Source organism: Bos javanicus, chromosome 19, assembly GCF_032452875.1.
Source record: "Bos javanicus breed banteng chromosome 19, ARS-OSU_banteng_1.0, whole genome shotgun sequence".
NCBI classification, from domain to species: domain Eukaryota; kingdom Metazoa; phylum Chordata; class Mammalia; order Artiodactyla; family Bovidae; genus Bos; species Bos javanicus.
The window spans coordinates 64,131,510-64,148,479 of NC_083886.1; the positions used below are offsets into that span (position 1 = coordinate 64,131,510).

General features: G+C 41.0%; 1 protein-coding gene across 7 annotated transcripts in view; it reads right to left on the bottom strand.

The window, feature by feature from the left end:
* Nucleotides 1-16,970, bottom strand: part of CEP112 (centrosomal protein 112) — a 330,761-nt gene that overhangs the window by 275,217 nt on the left and 38,574 nt on the right. For 6 of the 7 annotated variants that reach the window (XM_061393051.1, XM_061393050.1, XM_061393052.1 and 3 more), the window contains exons 6-8: nt 15,878-15,955; nt 6,820-6,867; nt 6,485-6,562 (exon numbers count right to left, since the gene is read on the bottom strand). In XM_061393051.1, coding sequence (XP_061249035.1) covers nt 6,485-6,562; nt 6,820-6,867; nt 15,878-15,955 — 204 coding nt within the window. The remainder of the gene's footprint in view (nt 1-6,484; nt 6,563-6,819; nt 6,868-15,877; nt 15,956-16,970) is intronic. The other variant, XM_061393053.1, reaches the window with a different exon arrangement.

Consider the following 16,970-nt stretch of genomic DNA (forward strand, 5'->3'; position numbering starts at 1 on the left):
TCACAGTGACTGATACAGGGTTGCCAAAATTCTAATTTGTATTAAAAGGTCAAATTCTATCATCAGTGTGAATATGGTCAGTTGTTTTGCTTAAAGTGACAGGCTCGATTTGTTCACTTTCCAGAAACTGTCTCCCAATACCCGAGTCTGAATAACCATATTTTGTCCGTCAGTCATTACATCAGGTGAGAATGACATCCCACGAGCAGGAGCCATCACAGTTCATCACTGAGGAAGCCATGGGCTTTCCTTCTGGCACCCCGACACACGCCTGGATATGCACCCTCAGCCCTCTAGACAGTTCTGCTTTGTCACTCAGCTAGCAGAAGATGTGTATCTGAGTTACAAGATTTAGTAAAATTAATCATTTTCTACTTGCTCCACTGAGAACATCCTTAAATAAGATTGGTAATTTTCCCTGGGAGCATGTGGCAATGAAGAATACGTCTACTGGTACAATCTGGTGCCGCTGCCTTGACGTGGGTCGGGATATAGTTTTACCCAATGCTCTGTGTGCAAAGTCAGTGCAAATGTAAGTACAGTAGAACAATTATTTTTAATTATTGCAAAAATAATTTTGACCTCATAGACCTCATGGATCTTAGGGATCACAGGGTTCATGGCCCACGCTCTGAGAACCACTGCCCTGAAGAAACTCTTGTACATATGTGTCAGGAGACACGCACAAGGTTGTTCACAGGGCTCCTGTTTGTAAAAGTCAAAAATTAGAACAGATTCATCAACACAATGGCAACAAGGCGTGGCAGATTCATTTAATAGAAAGTACTGCAAATGAAGCCAACTGCAGCTGAGTGCCTAACAACCAGGAGTGTTACCCACATGCTACTGAGCAGAAAAGTTTAGTTGTATTTAAATGAAGTTCAAAATCCACTGAACAAAAGTATTTTCATTCTTAAGAAGGCAGGCATTGGTAGCAAAGTCAACTTAAAAAGCAAAGCAGGGAAACGATGAGAGACGTCAGGACGGTGGTGGTTGTTGGGGAGGTGGACGAGAGCAGGACTGAGAAGGTGGACGGCAAGCGGCTGGCATCTTGGTCAGGATCTAACCCTTGCCTGCATGTGGTCCGCGATGGTTTTCCTTTGAATAATTATTACATTTTGTAAGACTGAGAGTCTCTGAATGCTCTATTCATAAGAAAGGCTTTAAAGTATAAATTCTCTCATTTATTACATCAATGACTGTAGATCTTGTCATTTGGATTTATTTAAATTCTACATTTTACTAGGAGATTTGCAAAAGGAAAAAATGCCTAATTGGCATTACGTGTAAGAAAGAAGCAAGGCAGCCTTTTAGGCAATGGGTGGGAACAGTCACTGTGGGTGGAGGTAAAGTTCAAAGGAAATACTCTATTTTATTTCACAAAAAGGGCAATTTCTACCATCTGTTCTCTGAGAACTGATGGTTGCTCTGAAAACTGATCTCCTCTCGTTGTGCTGTGTTCTCTTCTTTCATTTTCAGTGACAACGGTTTTCCAAATGTCTTAATCTATATCAGAAATCGTTTTTAAGAATACTAAAAAAATAAAAAAAAGAAGCACACTGCTTGATGGTGCTCAAGGTCACACAGTCCTGTGATGTGGATATCACAGGAAACGTGTTAACAATTACAAAGGCAGACAAGTCCAACCATGTTTGTGAATGACAGGCTGAGGTGAAAATAAGGGGTCACAGTCACCAGACATGTCTTCGCATAAAGCCAAACACGCTGAACAAAATTTCTAATCTTAAAATAATGTATATGTGTGTTTTTCCCAATCAAAAGAAAACTACTACAGTTCTTCAACTCTAATAAAATAATGTTGTGAATATTACTCATTTAACATCTAAGGTATTATCTACAGAATTATAAACTTAAAATGGAAGTTGCATTTTATAAAGTTTAATTTCCAAAGGCTGATTAAAGATTTCAGAACTCGCCAAAGCATCAACAGAATTAAATCATTTATTAAATGCAGACAAACTCTATAATCTACAGAGGACTTCACGTCACTCAATTCTTTCCACACTTACTGCATTCTTTAACTTAAGCGCTCAACCTCCTAAGTTTTTATTTTGTAACATTAAGAACTGATTAATCTAGATTATCATCACTACTTAGAGTAAAACCCTGTGAAATGGACCTGAGATTAAAATACAAAGATGAGATTTTAAAAGAGACAAAAATGTGAATTAATTTTTTCATAATCTTGGAATAAGAAATCTTTTCTACACAATACAAAACCCTAAAGCCATAGAGAAAAGACTGATAGAGCCACCTACTGAAAAGAAACTTCTATACGTTTAAAAAAAGACAGAAATAAATCAAAAGACAGAGAAAAATACCTGTAAGATATATGACAGAGACCTGAGTTCCTTAATATACAAACTGCTGAGGAATCACGATGAAGACAAACAATTTAACAAAAATATAGAAAAAGGTTTAATAAAGGACAGTTCACAAAAGTGAAATTAAAAAGACAACAGACAAAAATATGCTCATTCTCACATAAAAAAGCAATGCAAATATTAAAACAAGATACTATTTTTTGTCTCACAGAAAATAAAAGTGTTTATACTTCAGTGTTGCTGACTGAATGGGGAGGCAGACATTCTCATACGCTGTCGGCGCAGGTGTAAACAGACCTGACCTATAACATTCACCCACTTAAAGTACGCAATTGGGTGTCTTTCAACACAGCAGAGAATTATGCAACATCACCCCAGTCTAAATTAGGACGTTTTCATTACTCCAAAAAGGAACACGCACGCCCGCTGGCCATCACTCTCCACTCTCACCAATGCCTACAGCCCAAGGCAGACATAACATCATTTTAAGGGCAATCTGTCAATATCAATAAAAAATTGAAATGTGCAATTAGATTTCACAGAACTTATGGTCTAAGAATAAACGTGCAGTACATACAACTGTACACAGGGATACTCTTGAAACACGGCTTGTTGTAGCAAAATATTCTTCACAACCTACAGCCCTCAGTAGGAATCTCCAGTAACAAAACATGGGCCATCAATAAAACAAAGTACAGTGCAACTACTTAAAAGGATTAAGCCGTGTTACTGATATAAAGATCATCAGAATTATGTTTGAATTTAAAAAGCAAAATGAAACAATATGTAGAGTATGATCTAGTATATTATTTGTATTTTTAAACTTTTAAAGAGAATACATATTAAATTTTTATCAATGATTACCTTGAAGAGTGATCAGGTGTTGTGAAAATAAATACTACTATTTAATTTTAAAATAAACATAACTCAAACAAAACTATTTCTTATTTTTACAACATGACCCAGCAACAGCGGAAGCATTTTTGGATGAGAACACACACAAGACACCTCAGGGTTGTCCGACCTGGGTGTGCAAGGGTCTGCGGAATTTCAAAACGGAAAAGCCGCCACCCTCGGGCCCGCAGTAAGCATCTGAGAAAAGGGACTTCGGCCAGTGGGCCTTAGACCACCCTTCTCAAGGATGGCGAAACGCGTCACAGCGTAGCTGTGCATTTAAGCATACAGAAAAGTCCAAGGTAGAAAACTATCTTTGGAAAACCAGCAAAAATAGTAAAGCAGTAGGACTGATAGTTTCTTGTTTTTAACTCTTTTTTTTCAAATGGACTTTTAAATTTATCCATCTATTCATGCACCATTCTAGAAAGAGTGTGAGGTAGTTACACAAATATGATGAGGTTAAGGTAGATGGACAGAAAGTTGACATGAACGTGTAACAGTCAGAGCCTAGGAGGACAGCACACAGAGGGAAGTGTCGCGGAAGAGCGCAGCGCCTGGAGAAGGCTCTGGACGCTCCGCCCCACGGAGGCCGGAACCGGGGCGCCGGGGCTCCTGCAGAGAGGCAACGAGGCAGCTCATCAGGCAGAGCCACGTTAGGTTCCGCAGAGGGACGCACACGTGACTCAGGGAAATCGACAAAGCCTGAATATCTTTCTACTAATGATTAATATTTCCTATTTCAAAAAGTAAAATATTTAAAAAAACTGTGTCCTAAAACAGAAAAAAGCTTTTAAAAATCCATGCTCTGTATTTAAAATATAATTAGTATCTTTATATTTACAAAGGCAGTCTAAACGGCCACTTCCCTCAGCATTCAAGTAGCTCCTAATTCCCTCTGCCTTTTTACATTCATTCTCAGTTTTGCATATACTACTTTCTTTACTTGTATCTTAAAATCACATACAATTTTCATAAGACTTCCAAGCATTAATTTCTATTTTAGAGGTTAGATTTTTTATGCTACTACACTTACAAAAACCCATCATTTCAATTTTACCCTGTCAGACATAGTTCATTACCCCATACAAATATCTGAATGCATATGAAGATAGAGATATGAGGATTTTTTTTTCAGAATTACTTATATTAGTGAAAACTCAATCTCAATAGCTAACAATAGGGATACGTCAAATTAACTAGGGATAATTCTATAATACAGACTATAATACAGCCATTAAAAATAAATGCTTGGACAGCAAGAAGGTCAAATCAGTGAATCCTAAAGGACATCAGCCCTGAATATTCAGTGGAAGGACTGATGCTGAAGCTGAAATGCCAGTACTTTAGCCAACTGATGCCAACAGCCAAGTCACTGAAAAGATCCTGATGCTGGGAAGACTGAAGGCAAAAAGAGAAGCGGGTGAGGTGGTTGGACGGCATCACCGACTCAACCGACACGAACGTGAGCAAACTCCTGGAGAAAATGAGAGACAGAGAGGACGGGTGTGCTGCAGTCCACGGGGTCACAGAGAGTCAGACACCACTTAGCAGCTGAACAGCAGCAACCTCCTGGAGAAAGCCAGAGAGATACTTCACAGTATTGACTTGTAGCCAAGAATAGGCAGGAATGTGTTCTGATGTTACTAAATTTTACATGTACAGATGGATGTACCTCATGTTAAACACATATGAGAAATAAAAGAATGGACATCAAAAATAAAGAAAGAAATGCTTAGGAACAATGTTTAGTAGCGTAAAATACTCAAGTTATACAAAAATACTTAGGTTATATCACCTCAATTGTCTAAAGAAAAATAACATGTATTCTGTAGAATATGTTAAAAAAAGAATCAAAGTCAACACAATGCTACTTCTTCATTTCTATATATTAATTTCACAGGTGATTTATTTCCTTCTTTACATATGGCTGTATTCTACAAAATTTCTCCCCCCTCTGGGCAATTAAAAACCTTTATTTTTCTTTATTTTATTATATTTTACAAAATTTATTTAATAAACACCCAAAATTATTTTATAATCACAGACACTTCTTTAAAAGAAACTTAAGTTCTCACACTGGAGCAACTCAGCCAGCATATACTCTTAAATATTTTAGGGGAAAAAAAAATGACCAAAGCTTTCACCCAAAATAGCCAGAAACAACTACGTAACTACACAAGGGTTATTTTGGTCAAAGCGCACACCGGGTGCATTTTAAGATGCGCTGTCAGTCGATGTTTACATGCAAACTTCTCAGTAATCCCACAAATATTTTTGCCAGTATACCAAAAAGAAAAACAAAAACATAAGGGCACAGAAAAAAAAAAAAACCATACACATTTAGAAATGAATCTCTGGTGCAAAACAGGATACTTTTAAGTATCTTCTCTTTCAACACGTATGTGGCGAACATTGGTATGCTCAGCCCTAACCCAAAGTGTAACCATAAAGAATAAGAATACAGTGTCACAAAAGACCAGAAAAAATTTCAAAAAGACAGGAGGTAACTACTCTATGGTAAGCAGTCTGAACAGTAAAAGGGAAAATGGTTGGTAATGACTTGGAATGACATGTAAAAACAACTGACAATTTCTTAAAAGGAAAGAAAAACTTTCAGAACAAGAATTTCAAAGAAGGTCCATCTGAAGGTAAGTACTGTCCTCAAAAAGTTTTCATGGAATGTAACATTTTTTATTTCAACAGGCTTTTTTAAAAGCACCAGCAGTGCACTAGGAAACAAAAACCTGCATGCCCCGAATGGGAGCTCTAAGAGGACCTCTAAATTACTGAGGTCAGCAGCAGTCATTCCGGCAGGCTGAAATTTAAAGGGGTGGCGGAGGACTGGAAGGCTAGGATTGACATGCATACACCATTGACACCATGCATAAAACCGGTAGCTAATGAGAAGCTGCTGCAGAGCACAGGGACCTCGGCTCAGTGCTCTGCGGTGACCTAAATGGGGAGGAAATCCAAGAAGGAGGGGAGACGTGTATATGCATATCTGGGAGTCACTCTGCTGTACAGCAGAAACTAACACTCCCTCCAAAGCAGCTATGCTCCAATGTCAGTGAAAACAGAACGGAAGACCTGCCTTTACCTGCACCAGGATTCTACATTTGCACCCACAACAGCCTCTTCCTACCAGGCGTCCGTTACTCTAACTAAGACCTGAAAACTCGTGTTACACAAAACGTGAAATCTGCATGCATAGATCAGATGCGCCAGAAACACCGCGATCCTACCTCTTTCTCATGCATGCGGGAGAGTAACTGGTCATCGTGCAGACTGCTGGATTTTCTCAGGCTGAATTTCGGAGTCATCTGTTGAATGAGGAAGAGCCATTCAATACTTTTTCAGGCCTGGTGTGGCCAGAAGTAAACTCTAAACTGCCTGACGGTCATGCCAAAATAACAGAAACACTGGAGGAAAAAAGGGATTCATTCACTTCCAAGTGATAGGATTAACAAGACTACTACGCTTCATAATGTGGACTGGCATTACTTTCTGTAAACAACTAAACAATTATTTTATTTTAAGACATCTGCCACAGGGAAAGCTCAGGGCAATTCTCACCTACCAGAGTAACTGGGATGGGCTTCTGTCTCAGGTATCGAGGGTTTTCTATCTGAAATTTTAAAATAAAGACATTAATATTTGAGTATTCATTAAACTATAATGAAAATGTCTTCCATATGTCTTAATATTTAGCATGTTTCTTAGAATACATACTGCATGATATATTTCTAGTGGCCCACTAACAAATAAAACGTCAAGCGTAACTGCCTTTGCATACACAAGCACCCTCGAGTGATCCTCTCACAGCCAAGGCCCCGGCCTCCCCCCACTCTTGCTCACCTCACACTTCACCCCCAGGTCCTGAAGGACTCTCATCACCCGGACACGGCAGGTCTCCTGTGCCTCTCTACCTCTGCCCACCCGCTCCAGTCCCTGTAAGCATGCACCTAGCATCCTTCAAGTCTCAATTTTATCACTAAAGCCCCAGGCAGATTTGCAAATCTGAATGACATAAGCATATGAAGACATGCTTAAACTACTATGAAAATGTATGAAAAATGACTATGAAAAATGTAAAGTAATACCTCAAGAGATGGTATTTTACAGCCACCAGATAGGCATACATTAAAAATTTGACATACAGTTATAGAAAACATATTTATCAGTTACCGGGGGTATGGGGGAAAAGGATAAATTAGGAGACCGGAATTGACAGATACACACCACTATATATAAAATATGTTGCTCACTTGATAAAGAACCCGCCTGCAATGCAGGAGACCCAGGTTTGATTCCTGGATGGGAAAGATGTGCTGCACAAGGAAATGGCAACCCACTACAGTACTCTCACCTGGAGAATCCCATGGACAGTGGAGCCTAGCAGGCTACACAGACCATGGGGTCGCAAGAGTCAGACACGACTTAGCAGCTAAATCATATCACATATATTAAATAGATAAATAATAATAACCTACGATATAGCACAGGGAATTCTCCTCAAGACTCTGTAAAGACCAACGTGGGAAAAGAATTTTAAAAAGAGTGGACATATGTGTACGTGTAATTGATTCACTTTGCTATACAGCAGAAAGTAATACAACACTGCAAACCAACTAGACTCCAAGAAACAAAATTTTAAATAAATCAGTTAAGTCAGTTGCTCAGTCCCGTCCGACTCTTTGTGACCCCATGGACTACAGCACGCGAGGCTTCCCTGTCCATCACCAACTCCAGGAGCTTGCTCAAATTCATGCCCATCAATTGATGCCATCCAACCATCTCATCCCCTGTCATCCCCTTCTCCTCCCGCCTTCAATCTTTCCCAGCATCAGGGTCTTTTCAAATGAGTCAGTTCTTTGCATCAGATAGCCAAAGTATTGGAGCTTCAGCTTCAGCATCAGCCCTTCCAATATTCAGGACTGATTTCCTTGAGGTTTGACTGACTTGATCTCCTTGCAGTCCACGGAAATCTCAAGAGTCTTCTCCAACACCACAGTTCAAAAACATCAATTCTTTGGCACTCAGCTTTCTTTATGGTCCAGCTCTCAAATCCATACATGACTACTGGAAAAACCATAGCCTTGACTAGACAGACCCTTGTTGGCAAAGTAATATCTCTGCTTTTTAACATGCTGTCTAGGTTGGTCATAGCTTTTCTTCCAAGGAGCAAGTGTCTTTTAATTTCATGATTGCAGTCACCATCCATAGTAATTTTGGAGCCCCCCAAAATAAAATCTGTCACTGTTCCCACTGTTTCCCCATCTATTTCCCATGAAGTGATGGGACCGGGTGCCATGATCTTAGTTTTCTGAATGTTGAGTTTTAAGCCAGTCTTTTCACTCTCCTCTTCCACTTTCATCAAGAGACTCTTGAGTTCCTCTTCACTTTCTGCCATAAGGGTGGTGTCATCTGCGTATCTGAGGTTATTGATATTTCTCCTGGCAATCTTGATTCCAGCTTGTGCTTCTTCCAGCCCGGCATTTCACATAATGTACTCTGCGTATAAGCTAAATAAGCAGGGTGACAATACACAGTCCTGATGTTTCCCAATCTGGAACCAGTCCGTTGTTCCATGACCAGTTCTAACTGTTACTTCTTGACCTGCATACAGATTTCTCAGGAGGCAGGTCAGGTGGTCTGGCATTCACATATCTTTAAGAATTTTCCACAGTTTGCTGTGATCTACAGAGTCAAAGGCTCTGGCATAGTCCATAAATGAGTTTTTAAATAAATAAATAAGTTTTAACAAATAAGTTAAAAAACAAAAATTAAAAATTTGATAATAGAAGTGTTGCAAATGTGGAGCCTACTGTTGGGTGTATGACTTAGTACATTTACTTAGGGAAAACATTATTAAATAAAGATAATAATAAAGTCTACTTAAATATCATACCAGAGAAAGAGGCATAGTCTTTAGTAAACAACAAGGTACTATATATACACGGCTTTTTGAAAAATAGAGGCAGCCAATTTCCAGCAGGCAGCCAAGTACGCTCAACAAATATTTATTGTCTGAAGGTATATATATGAAAAGTAAGTAACCATTCTCTATTTTTGGAATGGAGAAAACCAGCAAAGAAAGTAAGTCCTTCAAAGACACAGGCACACAAAAGCCTAACTTACGAAGCAGGATTAAATACAGGGGGAAAAATAGAGGAAGAGAAAAACAGAGCATTCTCAAAGATGCTCAAGCTCTAATTAAGCTTAACATTTAAACCCAAAAGCCAAGAAAACCATTTGTGACTTATTTTTACCCAGCTCTACATTTATAAGCAGGGTACAAAATACTGGTTTAGCTAATTACAATGTAGCCTTTCAACTATGCAGAAATAACTTCTATTTCATCTTCTTCATCTTTAAAAACCATTAAATACAGAAGTTAAGGACTCATCGCGTTATCATAAATTTCCTTTCTCAAGATGACAAAAAGGTCTATTCTAATATTTAAAAGCAACAGGGAATGCTGGAGACAAGCATAAATCTTCTGTTGTTCTTACTCATTTGCAGTACATTGTCTCATACCGACTCTTAACGTGTAATGAGAATTATTCATAGGAGAGCATGTTCTTGACTCTGTCTGAGGGAAATAAGCAATCTATTTTCTGATTTTATAACAGCAGCCAGATGTGCTTTGAAGCTGAATGTTCCCACTTTGTAATCCACAAGTAACAGGGACTTGCAGAAATCTGTAAACAGTCTTAACACTGATTTTTTTCATGCTCTTTCAGAAGACTTCTTGTTCTCTCATAATACCTCACGAAAGAATACCACAATAAGGAATGTCCAAAATGGAAGATAAAAAGAGCTTATGTGAAACATTAAAGTCTAACAAAATAGTATACAGACAGTAATGCCAAAAATAATTAAGTTCCAATAGCATGAATAAATCACATGACAGAATGTTTCTTGTTTGAAAAACAAGTAGAATCACAATAATAAATAAATAGTAATTTAAACTAGACATGAAAACAGATATCTGAATGCTCTCTAATGGAAACTGCCTTTGGACGCTTTGTTTAGTTTTTTAGCAGAATTGTTCAGAGTTCTGTCAGCTTGTTTTTTTCAAATTATTCAGGCTTTGGTCAAACTGACCTCCTTATACACTAATATTGATAAAAGAGAGATGTTCCAAGGTTTCAGAAAAACAGAAAGACATTTTATCTGGTATTTCAGCCATCCTAGAGGAAAGGGCATTCTAAGGCAATATATTACCAGCAGCACAACCAGAATAACTGTTCTTACAGTCGAAGTGCCCATCAGAAGAACGGCCAGGCCTCTTTCTACAGCATGAAATGAATTCAGCAGCACAACCAGAATAACTGTTCTTACAGTCAGAGCGCCCATCAGAAGAACGGCCAGGCCTCTTTCTACAGCATGAAACGACTTCAGCAGCACAAGCAGAATAACTGTTCTTACAGTCAGAGCGCCCATCAGAAGAACGGCCAGGCCTCTTTCTACAGCATGAAACGACTTCAGCAGCACAAGCAGAATAACTGTTCTTACAGTCAGAGCGCCCATCAGAAGAACGGCCAGGCCTCTTTCTACAGCATGAAACGACTTCAGCAGCACAACCAGAATAACTGTTCTTACAGTCAGAGCGCCCATCAGAAGAACGGCCAGGCCTCTTTCTACAGCATGAAACGACTTCAGCAGCACAAGCAGAAGAACTGTTCTTACAGTCAGAGCGCCCATCAGAAGAACGGCCAGGCCTCTTTCTACAGCATGAAATGAATTCAGTCACCAGTGTCACCTATGCTCCAAAATAAGGCTCTTACTCAAAGTCAACATTTTAGAAATTCAAAAATGTTTTCCACAGAAAAAAATACAATACTACAAATTGGTTTACTCACATTTCAACATTTAATGAGCACAAATAAAATACAGATAAGAGACACCATCCACCGCCACAAGGAGAAGCAAACAAGCCAAAGGGCAGAATGGAAACAGATGCACCATCGTCTGATTTGGGGACAAAACCCTCGCAGTGCATCGGGAAGAGCAGAGGCTTCTCGGTAAACGAGAGCACAGGTGGGTGCACGTGAGGGCTACAGATCCTCACTCCTACCTTACAGCACACCCTGCAATCGCCTCTGGGTGGCAAGCAGTTCCAAGCAGAAAAAGTGAAACGGTAGAGCTGCTAGAAGAAGATACGGGAGAACAGCTTCAGGAACTCAAGACAGGCAAACACCGTACACAGACACAGAAAGCACTTTTTCATGAGGCAAAATCATGGGGAAATGACCGCATGAAAACTTAAACTTTCTGGGACTTGGACTTCCCTGGTGCTCCAGTGGCTAATACTGCGCTCCCAAAGCAGGGGGCAGGGGTTCAATTCCTGGTCAAGGAACTAGATCCCACATGCTGCAACTGAGAGCTCACAAGCCTGAGCCAAAACTCAGAGCCCCGTGCAGCCAAGTGAATAAGTAAAAATTAAAAAAAATTTTTTTTAATTCCTGTTCATCAAAGACACCAGTAAGAGAATGGAGGAAAGCAACAAAGTGGAAGAAACTGTTTACCATACGAAATTCCGAGGACTCATCCAGAATAGATACAAAGCTCTTACATATTGACAAGAAAAAGGCAGAGGGCCCAACAGGGGAGCGTGCCGAGTCCCCAGTCAGCCCTGCGCCCTGAGAGGCTCCCCACACCGTGCCGGAGGCACTATCAACGTACTAAGAGGGACCGAACTTTACCAGACCAACCTAGACAGCATATTCAAAAGCAGAGACATTACTTTGCCAACAAGGTCCGTCTAGTCAAGGCTAGGGTTTTTCCTGTGGTCATGTATGGATGTGAGAGTTGGACTGTGAAGAAGGCTGAGCACCGAAGAATTGCTGCTTCTGAACTGTGGTGTTGTAGAAGAGTCCTGAGAGTCCCTTGGACTGCAAGGAGATCTAACCAGTCCATTCTGAAGGAGATCAGCCCTGGGTGTTCTTTGGAAGGAATGATGCTAAAGCTGAAACTCCAGTACTTTGGCCACCTCATGCGAAGAGTTGACTCATTGGAAAAGACTCTGATGCTGGGAGGGATTGGGGGCAGGAGGAGAAGGGGACGACAGAGGATGAGATGGCTGGATGACATCACTGACTCCATGGACATGAGTTTGAGTGAACTCTGGGAGTTGGTGATGGACAGGGAGGCCTGGCGTGCTGCGATTTATGGGGTCGCAGAGAGTCGGACCCGACTGAGAGACTGGACTGAACTTTGTCAGCCATCAGGAAAACACACTGAGCGACTGGCCTGGACTGGACTTTGTCAGCCATCAGGAAAATGCACTTTCAGTCCACACGTGCAGTGTCACTAGCCGCTGCAGAGAGCGGCTCAGTTGCATACTTTAAAGAAAAACTGTTAATAACTGGCACCTCCAGGAGCCGGAGAGAAAGCGATGGGCGGGCGCAGCGCACACCGTATCAGAGTAGGATGTGCACGGGCGCCGTCAGACCCCACGGCGTTCCCGTTCGCAGCACCGCACACACTGTCACCACGAGCCCAACCTCGTGGAGCCCACGCGCTCTCTTCCCCACCCCGCAGCCCCACTCCTCCACCTGGACTCCCCAGCGGGTCAGCTCGGCACACTTCCCCCGGCCTCCACGCTCCTTGCCCAGGGTTCCGGGCCTTGCAGGTGCCCCTGGCGCTGGACAGGAGGTCCCACCAGGGGCCCTGCCCTCCAGGGGCGCCACCGGACTAGGGGTGCTGTCCACCCTCCTGCTGACCATCCTGTCCTGCGAGGTCCCCAGGACATGAGCTCTCCAGAACAGAACAGAATGTTCTCTTGCCCATTCTGCAGAGAGCTGACCCAAGGGGTCACCTAAAGTGTACCCACTGTTTGCTCCTGGTGGAAGCAAGCCTCCACAGTCCGCACAGAGTCCCGGGTGGGGACGGGCTGGGGGCGGTGACCCATGCAAGGCCCAAGAGAACCTCCTCCTCCAGACCCCCCAGTCCTCCTCAGGAAAAAAAAAGTTTATATAAAGACTGTCATGAATGAAATGTATATAAGATGGGTTAACAAAGCAAAAAAGCTCCCCCAAAGCTAAAGGTTAAAAAGGCTAAAGAGTAATAATAATAAAAAATAATAATACAGGAGGGAAATTTAACAGCTACGTTTAGGAAGTAAATCTCTACTTTTCACAGGGAAAATATTAAAACACTCCTGGGAAAAGAAAGAATATAACTAGGGGAAATGTATTTTTTCAACAAAAACTAGAAAATCCAAAATCTGGAACCTCTAATGCGTCAGAAAATAGGTGTTGACAGGCATGCCAGCAACATTAAAAAAATGTGCCCTTAGTATAGAGCACAAAAATTAACTAGCTATTAACTGATCATTCAGAGGAAGAAAGAAATAAAAGTCCATCACACATTCTCATACAAAACTAAAATCAAAGCAAAATCTAAGCTTTTTAATACACTGGATATTTAAATTATTCTACTGTGATCAAGAGACATAGTTGAACCTGATTAATGCAGCCATTTTATAAATACATAAGAATGCAGGACTTTATTTCACAGTTAGTGCATTCTTTGAACAATAAAAATGTGAAACAAATTCCCAGGTGGCCCTAGGTTTAAGGCATTACCTCAAAATATTTTAGATTTTTTATCTTAATTTTATTATACAAATGAAAAGTTTAATCCTCTGAACAGTTAAATATTCATGAAAAGCACTGTCTGTGCCACGAAACGCACATCAGAAGTTCCGAACGGCCCAGGGCAGAGGCCCTTTCAGAAGGACGTCACAGAATGTCCTTCTCTGATTCTGCTCTCCAAGGCCTCCTCGCTCCTCTCCCGCACCAGTAACACAGGACTCGTTCCAGGGGCAGCTTTCTGACCCCATCAAATTTGGAAACGGTTTTCTTTTGACCCATTCTCGTCTGGTTATCAATGCTACTTCTCTCTTCTTCATTAACATACCTTCAAATGACCCACTCAAATCCCTTCGTGCCCCCCACCTCTGACCCTCTGACGGTGGCCACTGAGTCCCGGTTTGAAGTCTCTAAAGACAGAGCTGTTCCAGGCTCTGGGTGCAGCCACCACGTCCAGCCTGTGGCTGCAAAACAAGACTGCAGCCCTGGAGACCACAGAGGTGAAAACTTGAACTTCCCCGATTACTCTCCAAACGCTAGCAGTCTACGATAAAACGGTGAAACCCTTGAAATGATTCCCCCGTCAGACAGCCAAGTAGCTGACAGTAAGCCAACCCTCCATTTCCCTGGAACCAAAGCTTTAGATGCCCTCCTGTTCGGCCTGCCAGTGAGTCACCAAGCATTCTTTATTCTCTTTGAAATGTTTTCCTTTTCCATCTCTTCCATGCTTGGAGTCACAGCAAGGTGGAGCCCCCACACCTGACTGCTCCCTTCTCCATTTCGCTACACATCCAGCACAGCCTTCGTACCACCACCTGCTCAGCCTCCCCAAAGCACTGCCTCCATCAAAGACCATTATTAGCAGGAAGGGTTTCAGGGTTTTTACAAAAATGACAGTCCCTGATGTAGGCGAAGAAGTAAAAAATGAACAGTCCTATAGACTTCTGGTTGGAAAATAGATTGGTGTACGCCTCATGGAGGGCAATGCTCCAAGACCTGACATAACCTAAGAAAGAACCAAATAGGAACCAAAGGATTCTTTCAAGGAATTCTGTTGCAGTTGTTACTTATATTAGCAATAAACTGGAAGCAACCTACATGTCCAAAATATCAGAATGCTTAAGTAAGTTATGAACTACCCACTCAGAAGAAAAGTGAGTGCTACCATTAATAGTGGTGCTGATAGAACTACTGTAGACTTATCCCAAACTTAAAGCAGCACGTAATAACATGGCATGTATAATATGGCCCCGATTTTGTTTAATGTCTAATTTTATAAGTACATGCAGAAGAAAATGAAGGAAAGACATACAACAAAATGTTAATCATCTCTCAGCATATCTGACTTTCTGCATTTTTCAAATTACAAATTATTTTTATAATAATAAAGTTGGGTTTTAAAAATTGATTAAACCCCTTTTCACTTCCTGAAAGCATTAACCAGCCTGTGTGTAAAGTGGAAATGGACTAACCTCAGAGCTCACGACCGTCTCAAATCTAAAAGCTCAACTTCTGCTCTGGCATGCAAGCTCCAACGGGCCCCAGCCTGGCAGCCCTGCCCGCCTGCCCGAGTGCCGCTCGTTCCGCCTTTCTTCATGCCTCCTTCGGCCTTAAGTTCCCGGCCCCTTTCCCTCTACCCTCCAAGCACGCTGGCACCCCAACCTCTGCAAATGAAAACTGCTGTTTGCGACGGTGGTTCACGCCTGAAGTCTGCCAGAGAGCTTTTTCACGCATGTGGCCTTCAGTATTCTACTTTCTGGGTAACTCATTCTGGTATTCGATCACATACTGTCTGAAACTGTATTCAACTGTTTCATGTGCGGATCTCGTCTCACCAACAAGAAAGCCAGCTTGTCGAGCGCAGGGACCGTTCACGCTTCTCTTTCCTGTTCCCCAAGCCCTTCCCAGCGCTCACCCAGGACTAAATGTTTAACACTGGTAAGAGTCACTGTTTAGAATTAAATTAGTTCAGATGTTTCAAAACACAAAATGATTCTGCCACATCAACATACATTCATAAAGCAAATGTTTTTTTACCCCAAGATTCCAACTATTAAGGCGAGTTCCCATGTCGCTGTCATCCAAAGAAAGAGTAGATTTTTTCAAATGAATATCCTGAAACACAAAAAAGAAAAAGAAAAACAGAATGAAAACAAAAGACAGAATGGAGGAAAGAAGGAAGGAGGGAAGAAATAACAGAGGAAAGAAGGTAGGAAGGGCAGAGGGGAGAGAGGGAGAAAACAGGCCAAATACGTGTCGTTCAGAGTAGTGAGTGTCTGCGTGCGTTTTGGTTAATGCTGTACCACCCTTAGAGGAAAGGACTCCAAGGAGAGGAGGCTACAGCTGAGCTAGTTCTCAGTTCCAAGGGATGACTGTTTATTGCAGCTGCTTAAGGCTATGAGACTCCTTCACAATATACTCACATTAACTACATTTCAAAAAATGCAAAAGAATATTTTAAAAAATAATCCAGACTCTAAGTTCTTTTACAAAAAGTTTTAATTGTGGTGTACCACAGTAGTTTTAAAGGCGGAAAGGGGAACACTTGAAAAGACGAATTACTTACTCTCATTAAAATGAGCAGGGAACTTTGGGTTGATGTCCAAGAAGCTCTTTGTTCTTAAATTATTTCTCATTATACACCGAACATAAAGAGAAATAAGCCTTGGATTCACATCATGAAAATGTAATCATGGTAATTCTTAACTTTCTTTAAAAATTAAAACTCCATGCTCTTTTCCCTGCTGTATAATTTTTTATATTCCATATTTATCAAATCAGATTAAAATCATAATTAACTGAGGAAAGCCAAAGATCTGTGTCTAGAAATGGACAATGATCTGAAAGCCCAAAAACTTAGGAAGGTAACTCGGTATAAAATAATAATGTATATTTTAGAGTACAGCTAAAAAATTTATTTTATTTAAATTTAGTTTGTTGGTATAGCACTTTCATGCTTTTAGAAAACCTTGTGCATATGTACCAAGTCACTCCAGTCGTGTCTAGCTCTTCACAACCCTATGGACTGTAGCCTGCCAAGCTCCTCTATCCATGGGTTCTCCAGTCAAGAATACTGGAGTGGGTTACCATTTCCTTCTCCAGAGGAGCTTCTCAGTCCAGGGATCCAGCC